Raw genomic sequence first — 20,187 nt, 5'->3', positions numbered from 1 at the left:
ATACTTTAGAAGATATAGCCTTTTTTGTGAAGCAAGATCTATGCAAAATGAGCTTTTTTCAAACTTCAAACGCGTTTATCTCGAAACCACGTTTTTCGAACTGGCGGCCATGATATCTCCAGTTCAACTGAACCGATTTTCATGAAACAAAGTGGAATCGACGCAGAATTGTCACCATTTTCGGCTGACGGAACAGATTTTTTTTTTAATTTTTTTTTCTATTTTTTTTTTACACTAAACTACAAAAAAAACGCCCGAAATCGAATTTTTTTTTTTGAATGGCCGCCATTTTGTTTTAAAAATTTTAAAAAAAAATCTGTTCCGTCAGCCGAAAATGACATCTATTCTGATTATAACCCCGTTTTTATTTTTCATTTCGGACGCTCTGGAGACCCTGAATCGTGGCCGCCAGGACGACACCTTTTTTTTCGACCACCAAGTTTGAAGTCTCATTACTCTTTGAACAACCCTCGTATCGAGGCAAGAACAACTTTTTTAGTTACTTTGAACATTTTTGAATACAATAAATAAAAAAAGTTTTCAATTATTCTTTGCGTTTTCAAATAAGAATTTTTTTAAAAAGGGTCCAAAAAACGGCTTTTGAATGAGAAGACCCCCTTAATTGTTGAAAGTCCTTTTTATAAATTAAATTAAACATAATGAAAATAGTTAATTGGTTTTGTTTTAAATATTTAAAGTATTAAAACATAATATTATTCTCATTTTACAGAGAATTTAAAATTTATCTAATAAGATTCCAACAAAAATGTAAAATTTTTATTAAGTTTTAAATAAATTCAAAATAGCTTCAATCGTTTTTAGTTATATCGATATAAGTTAACGATATGGCCGAAATATCGTTTGTGACTTATCGATGCTCAACATATCGATAGCAAATAGATTTTCTTTTTGACAGCTCTAGTTGTGGTTTCGGTTGTTTTTTGTTTGGCTATAAGAAAATCGAGTCGTCGCGTCGCAACGAAGCAAACGGGAAAGGCGCTCGGAAAATCTGCAAAATTTGAGCAAAAATAACGGTTGAAACGCCGATTTCTAACTGTTGTCTGGCCGCAAAATAAAAGTGCGATAAGTGCGCGACTAAATTAGAATTGTCGAAATGCGAGCGGCGGCGAAAAGTGTCGAATTCGAAGCGGATAGCGAATAATTTTATGCAATTTTCCGGGGCAAACGGAAAATTAAGCGTCTGTCTGCCAGGCCAATGTGTGTGTGTGCTTGTGTGCCCGTGTCCGTGTCCGTGAGTGTAGAGCAAAAATAACAACAGCACGACGGCCAGGATCAACGGTGCCGCTCCAGGGTAGTTTGAGCTCGAACAAAGCCCAACATCAACACAGTCCGCGAAGGAGGAGGCGCAGGAACACAGAAAGGCGGAATAGCGCGAGAAGGGGCGAAAGGCAGACGGAAGAACGGGAGAACACACCCCACCATATACAAATACACACACTCTCGTACACCCGCTCCTTTGTGTGTGCGCTTTTGCCGCCTGGAATGCAATGCTACAACAACAACGAGAGGACGGGAAGCAGGGGAGGAAACGCTTAATTGTTTGCAGCATCATCGACGGCCGAAAAAATCAAACAAACGATTGCATTAAAGACGCCTCGCCCTGGGATATTTCATTCTTCCACGCTGAGCGGCAGATGCACGACTTTTAAGCGGCCGAAAGTGCATTGTAAGTATCCTTCGAGAGTGCTTGGGGTTTCTTTATATCTGCCCTTAGACAAAACAAAAGGAATCGAGTGCGAGGGAGGGGGTGGTGAGAGCTAATAATGAAAAATCATTAGGAAGTAAAATAATTGGGATGGAGAGAGGCCAGAGACAGAGCGTGAGCGAGAGAGGCAATGCAGTTCGCCAACAACAAGTTTGCACAGCTTCCAGGCGGAGAGATTCACGTTCAAGGACTTCCAGTGTCAGTTCCAGTCGGTCGTGAGAACCAAAAACTCCTTTCACGGCCACTCTGAAAGGGATTTCTTGTGCACAGTTAAAAAATATAGAACAAAATAAAAATATATAAAAAATCTAAAAATTACAATTTTTTAGAAATTGAACTGTTGAGAATATATTAGGTAAACCTATCTTTTTTCTATTTATTAATTTTTGAGTGTTGTTTTTTCTAATATTGAGAGAGTGCCTTTGAATGATAGTTAAAAAATATGAGAAATCCAAACCACCTAATTTTTTCCCAGTGTCCACTCCCCATTTGGAGTTGCGCGGTAATTGCGCAAGTGCAAGGACATCTCTGCTTTTCTGTATTGTTACCTGAATTGTTTTTATCTGAAAAGAGGTAATTTTTTAATTCGGCGCACCGGGGGTCATTATTTTGTGTGGGGTGGCTTCGTGTCTCCCGTTGAATTTTTGTAATCGCTACAGGAACCGGGGCGACACGTTGTCGCCCATTGTACCGCTCGTCATAGGAATAACTGTTTAGATTTTAAATTTCCCAGCTGCCTCCCTTATCGCTATTTCCTTCTGTGTTGTCTCTGCCTGCGCATACCTTTCAAACGACTTTTGTGCTCGCCGTCACATGTGGAGGAGATAAGCGTAATTAGGCCTGGATTTTGTTTACGTTTCGAGATTATTATTTCGCACATTTGTCTAAACAAATGATATATGGACGTATCAGAACTTTCCAACGGCGGCTCTAGTGGTGTCGGGTTCCCGCCATAATGCGATATGCCTGGAATGTCTAGCGGTGCACTCGGAAATTTGCCTAGACAATTGCATACATACATACATATTTACATATTTATGTACATAAGCCTGCTCGGATTCGAAAGTCCGCCTGTGATGCCTTGACCAGTGGCCGGCGGAGTGAAGGCCATCCGAGGCTCGTGGAGAAACCCGATCCCCAAACCATCCAACTGCCGCCGCACCTGTGCAATTGCCAAAAAGCAAAAGAACGCGAACTCTGCGAGAACAACAATAAGAAGCATAGGGGAATGGAGGGGGCAACGAAAGAAAGATAAAAATAACGGCAAACAGCTGTCGGGCATTGGAAAGAAACTTGCTCCTGCACAGAGAAAAATGGGATAACTTGGTCTTTAGACCATTACATTACAGACCACACAATCAGTTTATTTTCTTTTGAATTAAAAACAATATTTAAAGACTTCAGTAAACTTTGAAAGGTACATAAATTTGTAATTGAATAAAAGAAAATATATATAAATATTTTCAGTGTACCTACCACTTTACGCTGTATAAACAAAACCCTGCAGCTTTCGTCTTAATAAAATGCAAACAAAACTGCACAAAAGAAAAAACTCAAATACTGGCGAATAAAAATAATTTTATCTTTATGGAGAAAGACCGCACCACCTCCCCACATCCTTTGCGGCATAGAACAACCTAGTGGGCATAGGCCAGGCACTGATCTCTGCCAAACACGGAACGTGGCCAAAGCACAATTGCCATGGCGAAAACGAAAAAAAGAAAAGAAAACCGGGAAACAACGACACGAAAATAGCGAAAATGAAGCATTTACGTAAACTATTTAGTTTGCACATTTTCTTTAGCTCGGCTCCTCTATAATCTGCCCCCCTCGTTAATCGTTTTTGCGCCCAACCGTGTAATTTTAATTATAAAAGTACCATATGGTTTTCAGGTTTCAGAGATTAAAACTCTTACAATTAGTTCGTTTTTTAAATTCTCAGTCCATAAAATCTTGTGATTTTTACTTGATTGAGGATTTACTTAAAAATGACATGCAAACTGTTAAAACTTAGCAATTAAATCTAAAATTAACCTTTTCATAAAACAGTTCATGATCTTGAAACTAATAATATTGATGAAAGTTTCTTAGTTCTGGTCTATATATAATATCCAGCGTACTTTGGCTTTAAACCAACTGTTCTCAAATGAAATCCAAGCAGAAAACTGCAGGCAATTTTAAAGACTTTCCGGCGACGAACGGCTTGAATGACTAAAACTTGTAGGTGCTTTTAGAGTCTACTGCTGCCGCCCACTCACAAAAAGTTTTTTGTTTTCATTTGATTTGTGAGCTGCATGGGTGTAGCTAGCTTGTTGTATGAATGAATCCACAAAAAGGCGTGATTCCGTTTTGCAGCCACTGAGAGGCCCCAAGTTCCACTCACCACGCCTGGTTTTCTGGCATCTTTGGCAACCACTTTCGATTTTCTTGACTTGTCCTAATGAAAATCGTGTATAATCCCAACCCAAGTGTCGCCTCTGGGGCTTTTCATTTGGGCCGGGTTGCGTGCCGAATATCCAGCTGCGTGAACAGAATGGGAGGGCTCATTAAAAAGTCGAGAAAATGTCAGGAGTTCAGGCCACTCTAATGGATTTCCTTTTACTCTCGCTTCTTTTCCGTGGACTCTGGCATATGAGCATTAATTATGACGGGGTTGGCAAATTAGCAAAACCAAGATGGTAGTGGAATGCCTGGTCCGACCACTACTTTTTTTTTACCAGCAAAACAAAAGCTGGGCGAAGCTCTTTACGCTAACGAGACACGGGAGAAGGCAAGAGAAAATGGACAAACAACAAAAAGAGCAGTGAAAATTCACATTTCCTGATGGCCACAAAGTAGAGAAGTCGTCGAGAAGAGGCAGAACCAAACGTGCTTATGGAACCGGCAAACAAGAACATAACAAACATGACAAAGTACGGGAGTAACATGTGCCGGCTAACGGCACTTTTGTTTATCATTAATAACCATTTTGCCATGGCCGCAACCTCAAAACGTATGAGAGGAAAAATACAAAAAAGCGGGCGCTCTTATGTTAATAATAACAAATGTTAAGAGGCACCTGGGATTCTTCCTCCTAAAAAATCAGTGTATGCAAATTTAGACACTTTAGGATTGGCATGTAAAATATTTTCATACTCCAATGAGTAATTTCCAATCCCATGGTAATTGCATCTAATTGCCAGGGAGCAGGCGTATAATAAAATTTTAATGTAAATTTTTTAAACACTTATAATTTGAATTTTTAAAACACAAGTTAGCAATAAATTTACAAATTCGTTTAATCGAATAAATGGGGAAAATCCAATCATATAATTAAGGGTATTTAACTTTATTTAAGTATGATACATTTACATTTTGACTCCCTGTCAAGAAAACGACTCTTTTGAAAGGTTTTAGTCTGATATTGTTAATGATTCCTGAGGATCTTAGCCATTTAAAGAAACATTTTAATATTTAAATAAGAAATCTAAAGAATATAGAACAGCAAATGTTTCGGCACTGTGAAGAATGTACTCTGAAATTCCATCTAGATGTACTCCATCCCCTTTGGCCGTGTTTTGGACATTGTATCTCAATTTTATTTTCGTTTTGGCTGCCTTCCCATGTGTAAACGTATAATTTTATGCACAAATCGATTTATCGCCGCTAAATGCCGTCAGTTTATTTCCAGCGGCAACCCGAAATGAACACTCGAGTTTGTGTTTACAGATTTGTGGGTGTTCTTATTGCGAAATGCGCTCTGTGCTCTCTTTATACCTATTTTTTACGGTGACTCCTGTTGCCCAAAAGCTTCCGATCGATAATTATCGATTGCCGCAAATGCGGCCAAAAACAAATGGGTGTTTACAGCTCTTGGCTGGCACTTCTGCTGCTGTTGATTAGATAACGCAACTTATCAATCAGTATGTCCCAACATGGGATGCCTATCAGCTCCAATTATCGGTGATATGGCCTATTTTACAATGTGTAGATTGTGCCGCGAATTATTCAATTAAGGCAAAATCAAAGCAACCACAAAATTGGAATAAGGAGAGATTTCCCAACACTACCCAGCCAGCGTAAACACTGAGTGTTTTCTGTTTTCGCTATATTTTATTCATAGAAAATTTGGGTTAATGACGTGCCATACGCGTCGGCGGGCGGCAGGGGGAGAGAGCTAAAGCAGATGCCCCCACAAATCCCAGAAACATCAAATAGAAAATGCTAGGCAAGGCACAGATGACGCTAAAGATAGAAAACCATTGATAAACATAAATGTTAGGGCATGTGTGTGTATGCTGGTGACGTTGTCGATTCCGCTCATATAAAAACTTGATCTTTAGATTATCGTCGTTTTATGAGTTCTTTTCGCTTTTCTTTTCATCGAGTAACCACTCGACACATTTGATGATAGACGCTTTCCCAACTCCGGATCAGAGAGGCAAGACCCGGACCCCAGACTCAAGACCCCAAGTCCAAGATCAGACCAAGGGCCGAGGCATCTCGACACTTGGCTGACCACAGATGTTCATAGTGGTGGATACTCGTAGTTGTCGGTGAAAGTGTAAAGTCATGGCGTCTGCTGCCGATGCACAATTCGCCAGCAATAACGTATCGTTTACCTTACAGCCGGCCACATAAATCTGCTAAAAACCCAACCTGACATTGGAGCTCTTATCCCTCTCTCTCTCTCTATTTTTACAATTGTTCAAATCCCTCGCCCAATGCAGCTGTAAAATTATTTGTTTAACCGAATCCCACCTAGAACTGATGGGACAAAACAAAGCCGAAGAAAAACAGAACACTAAATACATAGACGTCGGAGTGGATAAGAAAGTTTCCAGCAGTGCATTAAAGTGGTGGGCTGGAAAATGGAACTTTCAAGTTTATTTTCGTGCTTTGGTAACCAATTCGAGTGATTTAAATTTTTACCATACGGGTGGTGTCTGTGGTGTCCAAAGCCCTGACTAGGTAAATTCGGCAAATTTCTTTGCCCAGCCTCTGCTAGCACACACAAAGAATGTTAATAATGCATCAAAATGGTGCAAGTGCAATTTAGCCCCAAAATATAGCTTAATCATAAATATTTTAAAAGAAATAATACACCAAATGTAGGCTATTTGTGTTTCAAATCTGGACACTGTTAAATTTCTTATAAAAAAACAAAAGCAATTGCAAATGGCTGACGACCACTGCTTTATTTCAATTCAGATTTTCTTCTACCAAGCATTAGTTTTAAATGGAAAAATAACCACATTGCTCACATATTATCAGGAAGTATTTTTTTTTATCAGAATGAGGGCTTGCGAGAAATGTATTTAAGTCGCAGTTAGTCATAAAAATCCCCCAAGTTCCAACTTAGTCCTCAAAGATATTGCTCCGACACGTTGTTGGTCCACCCTAGCATTCTCATCTGCATTTACGCATAATTACACAATGAATAAGGGGAGATGTAGCGGATGGGATGCGGATGGCGGTGCGTGTGCTCACATCTTTTGGTAAGCAATTAACGGCAACAACTCTGTCTGTCGCCCTTGACAAAAGTGTCTGCGGCACTTGCCCCGCTCCTCCTTTCTGCCAGTCAAGTCACTTCCTGTAATAGAAGTCCAGGCAGCATGCAACACAACATAAGAGATGTCTACGCAGATACAGTTGGGGTCAGCCAAATAAAACAATTGCCTTAAATTGTTTACAAGGAAAGATATTGTACATAGCTTTTTTCATTAATCTTTTGTTGATTAAAAATTAAGAGTTTGAGTTTCTAATTCGTATAGGTATAGATATTTATATCGTGTTTCAAATTGAAACTTTCAATACATTCATTGCAATATCTAGATCTAGTTGCCTATTCACCTACATAAAAATTGAATATAATTACTTTTCCACTCTTATATTCCTCATAATATTACTCTGCCTTTTTGAATCAATCTTTTTAACCAGTAAACCTTATAAGAATAGGTTTTCCCCTATTATTACGAATCCTTTTATAAAGCGCTTGGTAACTCCAATCTCGTGCGTCAAAGCTTCCGTTTGCACCAACTGAAATCGGAGAGAAACCGCAGAGCTAAAGCCGCAGAGAGAACCGCCGTAAATAGGGCGGAAAATTATGCGTAGTGGAAATTAAAACGCATTCAGCATAAACATCAGACGGAACAACAACCGGAGCAACAGCAGCCACATCATCATCGCCAACTTGACATTTGTACGAATTTTGATGCGGGTTGCCTTAGGAGTCGCAGATCCCTGGTTCCCACTGTGTCTGATGGTTCCCTTTTTCTTTCCCACCTCTTCTTTTTTTACCGGTGGTGGTAAGAGGTTTGTGCTCTTCTTTTCGGGCAACTTTGCGAAATTGTTGTTTTCCTGCTTTTGTTTTTAATGCACGATTTGGTAATTTGGGCATTTGGCTACTGCCGAAGTTGCTCCCCCGATCGCATCACGATCCCATCACAGGCCTGACCCCAAGTCGGGTTTAGTGGCCCAAGCTTAGCATTTCCCAAGACAGCGTCGCGGACTTATCTTTATGCTGAGAAAAACTCTTATTTCCGCTGCCGCGGCTGGGAGATGATATGCAAGCTTAGCGCACATACACACATTACCGGCCCAACCAGTTGTAGGCCTTATGATTTAAATGCAGCCAGTTAACTGGGTCAATGTTTCGACGGCGCTGTGTGTGAGTGTGTTTCTGTGTATATATATCTAAAACCAGATTTAACGCAGTCAATTGCCAAAAACGACGAAAACTTATTTCCGCACTGCAAAGGAAATTGCAACTCTGCAGCACAGCCAACAACAGCCACAACATCAGCAACTACATAAAGCGGGCCTGTCATCGTTTGCTCTGTGGCCACAATTTTATCTCGAGAGGTCATTTACACTATTCAGCTGCGAAGAGTAGAGTGAACAAAGAGCGAGCGGGGCAGCTGCAAGTCTACTCGAACTTCCACGCTGTGAGTGTGAATGCCAGTCTGAGTGTGCGTCGGTCTTTTCGCCGCGGTTGTGCTCACTTCTCGGTACCCTATAGCCTCTATACAGGGTCTTGGATAGATTCTTGATTTAACGAGTTTGTTATAAAAGTTTCAGGACTTAATATGCTAATTTTAATGATTAAATGTAATGCTAGAAATTGACAATTTCAAATATTCGTAAAAAGCAAAATAATTTTTAAAATACTTTTAACATATTTATTTAAAATATTTATTTTATTTAAAAAATATTTTTAGCCAAAGCCCCCATGTACAGTACAGTATAGCTTGCAATGTCTCAGTCGCCTTAACGCTTTTTATTTCATTTTTCCCCGACTTGTTCTCTGATGCCTCCCCCCCCGACAGTCATAGACAAAAGATACGAAGTCTAGGCAATCAGTTCTCGTTGCTGCGGCTGTTTATCACTTGTGGGTTTCGTCTTCCTCCACGCTTGAGTGTCCATTGTGAACGCTTTCTGAATGCATCGGATCGGTGCTACACAGACGTACACTTGTAGCCGAGAACTTCACTCGGAGTTGCCGTCAATGCCACAATCAGCCCGAAAATGTATGGAGGCCGAGAGAGATGGTGGCTTCAAGTGCAGACTTGAGACTCGAGCCGGGCTTAGGCCAGTTTCTGGTCGAAGGTTATTGTGCTCGAGTCGCCATCATATATGTACAAATGTGAATTTGACGCCTCTCGGGCCCTAATTGCTCCCAAGGCTTGCTTCCAGCAGCGGAGTCGCGTTACTTTTCTCGGTTTATCTGCACTTTCGAAACGAGCCACGGAAACTTGCCTAGAAGTAGTTGTCACGTATGTGGCGGACCTACAAATGGGTCAAAACTATTGCACTTCCCCGACGACGGCGACGACGACGACGAAAGTCGTTTGCATGGGCCTCAGGTCCGGAGTTTCAATTGCAATACCCGTAAATTGTGATTGCAACATCCTGTACGCTACCGCAAGACATATCAATTATCAATTAATAATTAACAATTAGCCCCGCTACATGAGCAATAAATCAGAAGACTCATATCAGCAGGAGCCCAACTCAGGCACTCTCAATTTGGGTCAACGATCCCCAAATAAAGTTTGATGTTGCGCCTACGCCAACGGGGAACTGCCCCGAGTTTATGCCTCTCTTTTTCGTTTATTAATATGCCTAATTAAGCATAATTTCTTGTTTGGAAAGACGCGCTAGTTTACATGTTTGATTATTTATGAGAAGTCGCCTGGGCCCGCCCCATCAGGGAGAAATTTCGAAGATTTATGGGGGGATGTGAGCTACAAACTCCCATCGGAAGTGCTTGTGGATTATTTGAACATGGTTATTTATAACAAATATTTTATTCTTGTGTTTCCCTCTTTCCAGATCACTCAACGCACCGCAAGAACGATTTGAATTGACTTGGTTTTTCCCATCATAATGAAACTAAAGTAGAAATCACGTTGATAGAGTCACACCGAGCAATTTTGCGACTAACGAAACCCAATCGATATCATAACTGAACCAGTAAACAATAAGGAAACATGGATCTAAGTCTGGAACGCGATAGCTCCGCGCTCGGTAGTCTGTTCCAACAGATTATCAATGACATGAAGGTGAGTTTTCCTCCAATTATTGTTCTGCAGTTTCTCCGGAAATTCAAAGTAATTTTAGACACGAACTCTTCCACTGAAAGTTCCGTTTTCGATTCCTGGAACTTTACAGCATTTTGGGGGAAAAGTCTACATGTGCATGTAGCCACCTTATTCACTTGGAGCCCACTCAAGTAACATAAAATAAAAATGAAATGATACGCTTTTACTGTACCTTGCTCCAACAATAAGAAGCGACTCATTGTCTGAGTTGTTTGCCAGTGTGTCAAGAACTCTCAGCATTTGGTCTGAAATTCTCTTCTGTGTAAATAAAACCTCCGAGCAAAAGGCAAATAAATATAAACAAATAATCTGAACCAAGGTCGGGGCAAACACATACACAAGCCCAGACATAGCAATTAAATTCTGATATACAGCAAATAAATTAATGCAAGAGAAATGTTTCGGATACAGCAAAAGCCCAATGGGGAATTGGGTTTGTTTGTGTTTTAATGCTCAAATTGTTTTGTTTTTATTTAACTTCTAATTGCTATAATGGCAAAAAAATAGAATTGCGAAATCAAACTAGAGTCGAACAAAAAGTTCTACACATTTTTTCGCATGTACATATGTATGTATCTTTGAACCAAAAGCTTGGAGAGAAACACGAAACACTGCTCCTTGAACATTTTGTGGGCTTTTTTTAACCATTAATTGATTTCATTACTATCTGTCCAATGTGTGCTATCAATAATTTATGGCTCTCATGACGCCATTCGGAGCAGCTTACTTCCATACATAATGGTTTATTGCTCTTATATAACACCGAGGCTGGCAATTTAATTTAACAAGCGTAAATTAACGCCGGGTGCGGCGCTTACTGGGAGTGGGAGCCATCTATATCCCCGGCTAAGCCTCAAAGGTGCTGGCTCCTGGGATATGGGGGCCCTTGGACGAACTACTGACAGCTGCCCATGATTTGTGACTTAGTAGCACTAATTTAAAGCAAGTAATACATTAGCTTACCTCTCAATTCAAAGCCACTCCATTTTGCTCCCCCTCGTTCTCCCTAGTCCCCCGATTTCTTCTGTCTTACATTCTATTTCCATCATCGACAGATGTAAAATCAACTTTAACATTTGATATTCTTCTTTTGAAGGGTATATTGGCTTTATGTAGCAACATGTTTTCTTCGATGCACGACAATTGGGTTTTGTTTTCGTATTTGATTTCTGTTGTATAACATTGGTGTAATGTATAATGGGGCAGGACTAAGCAAAAGGCAATATAACAATAAGATGCGTAACGCCCATATTGCTCAAAATATTCGGGAGTAAAGAAATGGTAGTGCTTTCTCATCTTATTATTATGTTAAGTTGGATTAATTATAATATAATCATTTGTAAAATAAATGAAATTGTATTATATTTATTTTATTTAATATTTGTACTTTTAAACACCATTGCACAATATAGATTTCTTTGCTTTAATGTCAGTGTATCAGCAGTGCGACCTTGCTTCCTTCCCTTGGGTTTGCTTCATTTGCTATGCTGAGGCGCATTCGGGAAGAAAATTACATTTTCAGCACATTGTAGCCGCGCGTGGTTGTGATTGTGTGATGCCCTCAGCTGCTCGCATGGACGGACTGGTACATGGGCAGGTGTTGGAATTTGCTGCGTCTTGGCTCTGGGCATTATACCGTCATAAACTAGGAGGTGAAGATGAAAGGCACCGCCGCCTTCCCGCCCGCTGATCGCTTATGTTAGGAGAGAATACCGACCCTCGACTCCCCCGGGGAGTGTGAACTCACCTTCGAAGCCAGCCGACTGCCGACTGTCAGATGCGGGCGAGTGCATTTTGTATTTATGAAATTTGGAAATTGCTCGGCACGCAATTGTGCAGAAGCTGTTGCTCTTTTTCCAACCTGAGTGTGAACTAGAGCAGAAATATGTACACACTCATACTGCTGTACGAGCGGAGCATGTGCAATATGAATGACTGTGTGCGCTCGGATCACCTTACCAGGTAATTCTCGCCGCCTCGCTTTGCTCTGCTTCTGGCCTCATTCATGGCGAAAGATAGTTGCCGTTGCTTTTTGTGGGCAGAACTGCCTGGCCAACTTTTGCGGAGTCGGCAAATGCCAATGCAAATGTCACCGAGTCCCGGGAGATGCAAATGAGCCGCCGGAGAGAGCGGGGCCTTAAAGGTTAACCCTAGAGGCACTACAGCCAGCACTAAAATTAGTTTCAATTTAATTGCTTGGCTGGCTCTCCGTCTGGCTACCATTCTTCTTTTTTGGCAGCAGACCAGAACAAATTTATGCCCGTGCCGGGCCAGAAGCAGAAACTTCTTAGAGACTGCCGCAACTTCAGTAAGCGTAAAGTGGAAGCAGAACAAGGAGTTTAGATTAATTTCTCATTTTATTTCTGAATACTTGTATGTTTTACCTAACGGAGTCTCTGTGCTGGCAATTAAATGCGGGTAATTCTCGATTGGGGTTTTATTTTTTCGGTCGGCCCAAAGTTGATCCACGCAACTGAGACTCAAGCGGGCCGAAAACGAAACGAAAAATTAAGCAAACTTAAAGGTTGTTAGCTTTACCCAACTGCTGCTTCGCTCCGCTGACTGCACTTTGCTTTGGCCAAGTGTGGCAAGTGTGCGAGATGGAGATACGAGCGCCACAAATTGTCACATTTGACAATGGCAAATCTCGGGTAACAGAAAGCGGCCGGAAAACGCACTGCAGCTGGTTATGACTTTTCAGCAAAAGTGAAAATTTTTCTGCTCCCTGAACCCAGCTGAACCGAACCAAGCTGCGCCATCACTTTTGCGGCTTCCTTGTAGCGTTTGACGCGGCTTTAATTTGCCCGTCCAAGTCATCAAACCACTTTGATGTTGTTAGGTTGAAAACAATTTCATTTTATAAGTATTTTTTAATATGTGTTGTAAAATGAGTGCTTTATATTCTAGAGTTATTTCGTTTTAAGCTTAAGTGAAAATTTTAGGCAAGACGTATATTAAAAAATGGGTTTATTAACTTAATATTAAAACTGAAAAATATATTAACAAAGAAATAAAAGTTACTTGAAAGTAGCGACCAGGTAAAACCTTGACTATTTTGAGTTGAGCATTAATGTGAGCCAAAAATATAACAAAGTGGTTAAATATGCGAAATAACAAACATTTCTTGGAATATTTGTAACATTATTGGTAATACTTATAGAAAAGACTAGAAAGACTTTAGTTATAATGTCATTATGAATTATCATTAAAGCATATAATTGATTTTAACATTCGTTCTCTGAGTTCTGTTCTAATTGACGGCCTTATTATCTTTCCGTAAGCAACATTTGCATTTGAAAGCCAAAAATTGAAGAAATAGATACACCAAACCATAGATGGTCATGAAGCTAGCGCCCAGAAAGAGGCCAATGGCGCCGCCAAACGACATTATCAACTGATCCGTGCTGAACACGACCCGTCGCTTCATGCCCATCTTGGGCAGATCCATCTTGATGATTATGGTCCGCTCGAACTGCTCGCCCACGTAGTTTTGATCGCCCTGAAAGAAGGCTGGCATGGGTTAATTGGGGGTTTCACGGAGCATCAAGAGTCCACACACACCCCGCTCTGCTCGTACTCCTCAATGATGCTGTAGGTGTTCTCCCGGCACAGTGGAAAGCACTGGCAGGGCTTTTCCAGCCACTTGGTGCGCGCCAAGCACAGCATCCCGGTTATGTTACAGACGGGTGCATTGGGAGCTGCCACATAGAAATAGGGCTTGCATTTGCACAGGCTTAAGGCCCAGTTTATACGACATTCCAGGCGACAGAAGCTGGGATGATACGGCTATAACGAGAGTGGTGACTCTTTTTTTTCAAAAATCCCATTGTCCGGGAACCCCAAACTCACATGGTAGTACTTGAGGTTGTTCTCGTCCGTGTACCGACATTTTCGATAGGCCACTGGCAAATTTCGAACCTCGGCATCCGCTGATATCGAGTTAACCAGGAGCTTTAGGACATAGGAGCTCTTGACCTTGGCATCGAAGGTGACAGTTCGTCGGTCGTGGGGCAGCATCATCTCGTTGACATCGTGTAGGTACTAAAAAGTTGGTCCGGAATAGATACTAGTCCTCCTAGAGATTTGTTTCTTACCAGAAATACATGGGTCAGGATGCTATTAAAGGGCTTGTGCATCAGCTGGCAGTCGTTAAAGAATCCACACATCCGCACTGGGGTAACATTCAGCTTCTGTCTGTTGAAATCAATTTAAATATGAAAATCTGTAGGGATTAGTTTGTCCTGAAAAAGTTTTGATCACTCACAGCTTCCCGTATGGATTGGCAAAACGTGTTAACTGGCTGCTGGTCTGACATAGACCCACTTCCGTCATAATCGGCGCCAGGACCACAGGATGCGGAGGCGGCATCACATTCTCCTGCAGCTTTAGCAGCATTTCCACATAAGGCAAGTTGTCCAACGTGGAATCATTTTTAAAGGGTCTCAGCGTCTCCAGGTTGTTGTACTTTAAGCGATTGAGCACGCGGAGGAAGTTTCCGTAGTAAGCCGATGTTTCGTTTGCAGTGGGATCCACTCCCCAAGTGCTGGATATTAAAAGTTAGGAAATTTTCTAAAATAATCAATTCAATTTCCCTTAAGGAAAATGCTAATAGCTGATAACATTTAAACGATATAAGCAATATCATCTGGCAGCTCGACTCACTGCTTTATGAGCTTGTTCACCGTCTCATCCGTCTCATAGTTGGTGCAGAGTGTTAACCCCAGGAAGGTGAAGTTGCGCAAGGCGAACAGATACTCGTACTCATAGACAATGGGATGCTTGCGGAACCGATCCCACTGCGCAATGCAGCTGTTGATAGCGTAATACGCCGAGATCAGTACCATGGAGAACCAAAAGAGACGCTCGGTCCAGTGCAGATCCCTGCGGGTCACATAGGGATTGCCGTGAATGGAGGACTCCTCGGCCAGTTCGGCGCACCAATCGTGCGAGTTTTCCGGCTCTGACTCCTGCTTCGACCTGCTGCTTCGGGAGTGCATGATGAACTAAAGGGGAAGCTCCTCGCATGCGACCCCCAATAGGCGCTGTAATGCCCCAGGTATTCATATACGGCTTGTTCGGATTTGTTTGATAATCAGCTTTAATGGTGTTTTGCTGTATGTTAAGCATGCATATATAATTGTAGAGCTTAGACCTTCACCATGTTGCCGCGGATCTCGGTGCAAATGGATACTGGGCGCTTGGTGTTGCGCTTGTCGAATGCCTCCAACAAGATGACCAACTTGTAGCGGCCTTCAAAACTCGGTATATTCACATTTGCCTTCATTTCCAACTGGTACTTTTCTATCTTAAGGACGGCCTGAAAACGGATAAACTTGGGTGAATGTCTCGGATAGCATATCCACTCACTCCTGGTGTGTTTAGGCACTTGGTCTTGATCTCATCTGAATTGGTGATATGTTGCGTCCAGAACTGATACCAAAGCTGTCCCTTCTCGAACATGTTTCTGCAAAAGTTCTTACTGCTGGCCGAGAACATTGTTTTCTGCCAAGTGTTGTGCTCCATGCGATAAATTTGTCCCAAAAACTGAAAGAAAAGAAAGATTGCTAAAGGAAATAATGAATTTCATTGTCGCAATTTACCGTTATGGTATCCCCAGGCTGGACATCTTTCCAAATGACAGGAGGTTCACCTTCTATTTCAAGTACGCCTCCATGGGTAGCTACTTTCAGTTTGGACATGTCTAGAAGGGCGTCTACGTTGGAAGGATTGCCAGGTTGATTCTCGCAAGGACGATATACTCCTTCATCGTCAATTTTAAACTGGTATTCAGTGGCCTGCGTCAGAGTGATGAGGCACAGTTGAAATACCACGATTCGTAATTTGGTCCACATCTTGATTAGGTTGTAAAATGAAGGGACAACGATTCGTTATTTATACAGTATTTTTATCGCATTACATAGATTTTTATAGGTAGACACATCTAATTCGATCATATTAGCTTTTTCCAAAATCACAAAGGGGCGTATATATATTTTGTGTTTGTCTGGCAATAAGTGTCGGATAGAATTAATTATTATTACGCGATGGGATCTGCACATACGACACCTGCGGCTGCTGTTTCCGATCGAGCGGGTCACGCCCACATGCCCGGCTAGCTCAGTCGGTAGAGCATGAGACTCTTAATCTCAGGGTCGTGGGTTCGAGCCCCACGTTGGGCGGATTTATTTTTCAATTTTCTCTTTTGTTTCGGTTATGTAGATTGAAAATTAATTAATTATTTTCAAATCATTTGGTCATTTTCTTTTGACACCAATTCCACAGAAAAATACAGAAACTGGTTAGAGGCGATTGTCTTACATTGTTTATGCATCGTCGAATATGTTAATACATTTAAATGGCAGAAAAATTAGCTCAATTAGTCTATTGTTTTTTATAATTATTATTTATGCATCAAGGCGGTTTTAATTTATGGTCATACATATGTACGTATGTCTGATCATGTAATATCTGGGGTCAATCTATTTTTAAGTTTATCTTTAATTTAGAATGCTCGTCGGCATGCCAGAATATTGGCTCGCAGAAAATCGTATGCCCGGCTAGCTCAGTCGGTAGAGCATGAGACTCTTAATCTCAGGGTCGTGGGTTCGAGCCCCACGTTGGGCGAATGTTTTTTTTCTTTTTATTGTATTATGTTATTTTTAATTTTTCGCTAATAGATTAGTTTTTATAAAGGAGAAAGTTTAAAACAAAAAAACATATTCATCGAAATGCTCAATTGTCTTTCCTATTACTATCAAAATATATTTATTATTCTGTACTTTATTAATATTGTGTACTTATATTGTATCCGGTTTAATTAATAAAATGTTCTCAATATTACACGTTTTTTTTCGTGTAATATTTATAATTATTCCTTATTTAAATTCTTTTTACATGAAGAATTGCTGTGGGCTCACTCGTTTGCTTTTTGGCGCCCCCTTCATCAAGTGCCCGGCTAGCTCAGTCGGTAGAGCATGAGACTCTTAATCTCAGGGTCGTGGGTTCGAGCCCCACGTTGGGCGAAAGTTCTTTTTTCCATTTTCATTATTATTATTTTTTATTCATTTTATTATATTTTAAATATTTCCTAATTGTTTTGTTCAAGTTTTGGTGTTTTACTGCTAAGAGGCTAATGTTTGATTTGGGCTCGTGCTTCGATGGCGTGGGCTGCAAGTTGCTCAGATTGTATTATTTATAGGCGAGCCAATACAACAGACGAGACCTAATGAGTTTTTATTTATGGCAACCTTCGCAGCTGACGCAACGCGCTGCCATTCCTATGACAATATATCTCGCCGGCTTATTCCCCTCCTCCTCCTCTCTCCTGTATTGTTTTCTTGTGCGGAATCCGCTAAAAGGCACATTCAAGGCTAGGCCTTTATTGAAATGAAATGGCAGCTACCAGTGCATTCTAGTTGAGAGTGAACAGGATGTGGACAGGATGCCGTCAGGCTGTGAAATCTGGAGCAAGGTCCTTTTGCTTTGTGAATAAATGGAACTGTGAACGTATGTGGACTTAGCGATTTAGATTTATAACTTTTTTATTTAATACCATTCATATATCATTAAATATTTCACAATAAATAACAGATTTTCTTCTAGGTCTTCAGATCAGTCTTAATATTTTTTTGGTAACATTTTTCTGGATCCAAATTCACTATGACTGTGGTCACAGTTCCGTTCCGTCTGTAGATCTGGCTTCTCCCACGCACAGACTATGAAATCTGAGCTGAGACTGGAATGTGCTCTGCATTTTCCCCTTGAAGAGCCACAGACAATTATATAGCGCAAAGAATCGTCGTCTTGGATGTATTAATTACTTTGCGTTATTCTGTAAATGACTTTGCGGGAATGATTCCTGATGCTGTTCACTCTGCTGACGTGAACTGACTGATGGATGTACTGGCTTATGTGCTCAAAGCCAGTTTTATTGCATATGACATGTTGTGATTTTAACTGCGCCTGCTTGACTGCATGTTAGCTTTTGCTCTTTCTACAACGAACAACAATCAAAGGGTAATTAATTTTAATGAATATGAAATTGTATTTGCGATACACAAGAGAGAATCGAGGCATGTGTTTAAATTGTGCTTGTTACTGCGGGTGGGTGTGGTGTTGTCGCGTAAAATTATGCAAAAGAGTTTAGTATTCATTTCGTTTTATTTTGCTGCATTTTTATGTTAGATAATTGTGTCACAGAGTCTGGTAAAAAAGGCGGCATTAAGACTGAGCTTCTCGTATTGAAGCTATTCGTTCTTTACAATGTCTGGTCTAAATTGGAAAAGTTCTTTTATTTGTTTTTAAATTAGTTTTCAAGATCAGTTTTCGCTCTCTTAAGACCGTGCACTTTGAAAAAGCTTTGTCAACAATTAATATATTATTAAAAAACCATTATATTTTCTTCCACTTACACTTTGTCTTAGATTTTAGTGGCTTTTCCCCTTGATTTGTCTTGATCATCTAAGCCAAATTAATATACCTACTCTCTGTTAGGGTAAATCAAGTTCTGTTGATATTTATCTTAATATACTATAAATAGTACCACTGCATTTTAATATAACATGCAATTTTTCATTAGATATTGTTGATCTGTTTGTACCATGTTAATTTGAGCTGATTTAGTGCCGTGTAATCCAAATCTTTATCCGTAACTGTTGGGCAATTCGCCCACCCTTTATTGGCTATATAAAGCATGATCCAACAAATATTAAAATTAATAATGTTGAGACTTGTGCTACTACTTTTTGCGGGCGTAACCGGGTCCTTGGCCGTGGACTATGAGCTGCTGCTCGAAGACCCTGATGTTTTCTCGCGCTGCACCGAGCCTCAGCCCGGAGCGTTACATTTTGAAGATCTATTCAACAAGGATGACCTTGAGCTCGATCAGGAAGCTGAGATCATTCACATCTCCGGGGATTTAACTACGATTTGGGACGTGCAGCCCACCGACCGTATTTCCGTAAATTTACTCATCCTGATGGAAGCACGACAGAAATCAATCCCATAACCATTTCAGGCCAGGTTCGCTGTAATGCACTTTGAGCGCGGCAGCTGGGAACCCACTGTATTCAGTTTGGCTACAGGAGACTTTTGCTCCGTGATGTTTGAGAGGGATTCTTATTGGTTTAAGCAATGGACTTCCCATATTTCGAACCGAAAGGAAATACAGGAGAAGTGCCTCAATACCCGTGGTGTGAGTCTCGTCCTTTACGATGATTTTTTATCGGCATTACGCTCTTTCGAAATGGTTTTTATTTCAGACTACGCTGGTGCATGATCCGTTTGATTTTCGACTAAATCTTGAAAACATTACTGGCCCAACCTTTCAAGGACGCTACAAAGTGGTGTGCACTTTTGAGGCTTTCGACGAGAAGAACATCCCGCGAAGAAACTCTATTTGCTTTGAAATGCGAGGCGAAGTCAAGAAGCTAAAGAAAAAAGTTCACTGAGCTCTTACTTATGCGTTTATTATAACTTAATACTATCATATATAACTATATCGTATTCAAGCAATCAAATATATTTGTGCAGTTCAAGTTTGACGGTCTTGGGAACCATTTCCTAAACCTTTTCTTTTTGCCAGATGACAAAGACATTTATATACTTTGGTAAATGGTTTTATCGAAAAATATTAATTACAATGAATATCTATTTGTCAAATGGTTGAAATCTTTAAGGGAAATAAGATAGTATCTCAAATCCACTGGAGTCTTTTTGGTTTTACCCAAACCTTATATTATCTTTTATGTCACAAATAATTTTAATATCTCTCTTAGTAGCGATTCAAAGATTTTTTTTAGCTGTACTCTAAGAGAGCTTTAAAAGAAACCATAGAAACCTTCACATCATTGAGGGAGCTTACTCTTTTAAGTTTCTTCT

The 20,187-nt window shown here is 40.6% G+C and overlaps 4 protein-coding genes and 3 non-coding genes across 29 annotated transcripts in view; 5 read left to right on the top strand and 2 right to left on the bottom strand.

Annotated features, from left to right (window-relative positions):
* The first annotated feature begins 921 nt into the window (after positions 1-921).
* The window catches only part of mim (missing-in-metastasis), a 41,040-nt gene continuing 21,774 nt past the window's right edge, over positions 922-20,187 (top strand). For 17 of the 23 annotated variants that reach the window (XM_070283421.1, XM_070283410.1, XM_017175562.3 and 14 more), the window contains exons 1-2: positions 922-1,687; positions 10,040-10,269. In XM_070283421.1, the coding sequence (XP_070139522.1) occupies positions 10,198-10,269 (72 nt within the window). In that variant the 5' untranslated portion in view covers positions 922-1,687; positions 10,040-10,197. The remainder of the gene's footprint in view (positions 1,688-10,039; positions 10,270-20,187) is intronic. The other 6 variants (XM_017175563.3, XM_070283420.1, XM_017175556.3 and 3 more) reach the window with 3 other exon arrangements.
* On the bottom strand, positions 13,559-15,305 carry ppk25 (pickpocket 25). Its single transcript, XM_017175565.2, has 6 exons — positions 14,971-15,305; positions 14,573-14,851; positions 14,403-14,502; positions 14,158-14,349; positions 13,870-14,094; positions 13,559-13,807 (listed from the first exon to the last, which is right to left on the bottom strand). The coding sequence occupies exons 1-6, from the start codon at positions 15,303-15,305 to the stop codon at positions 13,559-13,561; spliced, it is 1,380 nt and encodes a 459-aa protein (XP_017031054.1).
* Positions 15,366-16,160, bottom strand: CheB42a (Chemosensory protein B 42a). Its single transcript, XM_017175569.3, has 3 exons — positions 15,909-16,160; positions 15,676-15,852; positions 15,366-15,625 (listed from the first exon to the last, which is right to left on the bottom strand). Exons 1-3 carry the CDS (start codon positions 16,158-16,160, stop codon positions 15,455-15,457), a joined length of 600 nt encoding a protein of 199 aa, XP_017031058.1. The 3' UTR covers positions 15,366-15,454.
* TRNAK-CUU (transfer RNA lysine (anticodon CUU)) lies at positions 16,415-16,487 on the top strand. Its single transcript has one exon. It is a non-coding gene; the product is annotated as a tRNA-Lys (tRNA).
* TRNAK-CUU (transfer RNA lysine (anticodon CUU)) lies at positions 16,860-16,932 on the top strand. Its single transcript has one exon. It is a non-coding gene; the product is annotated as a tRNA-Lys (tRNA).
* Positions 17,258-17,330, top strand: TRNAK-CUU (transfer RNA lysine (anticodon CUU)). The gene has a single exon. It is a non-coding gene; the product is annotated as a tRNA-Lys (tRNA).
* Positions 19,028-19,844, top strand: LOC108080716 (uncharacterized). Its single transcript, XM_017175567.2, has 3 exons — positions 19,028-19,267; positions 19,325-19,501; positions 19,569-19,844. Exons 1-3 carry the CDS (start codon positions 19,028-19,030, stop codon positions 19,755-19,757), a joined length of 606 nt encoding a protein of 201 aa, XP_017031056.1. The 3' UTR covers positions 19,758-19,844.

The sequence above is a fragment of the Drosophila kikkawai genome, chromosome 2L (genome assembly GCF_030179895.1).
Source record: "Drosophila kikkawai strain 14028-0561.14 chromosome 2L, DkikHiC1v2, whole genome shotgun sequence".
Classification (NCBI taxonomy): domain Eukaryota; kingdom Metazoa; phylum Arthropoda; class Insecta; order Diptera; family Drosophilidae; genus Drosophila; species Drosophila kikkawai.
The sequence above is the reverse complement of the archived record's forward strand: the minus strand, read 5'-3'. Positions and strand labels throughout refer to the sequence as shown.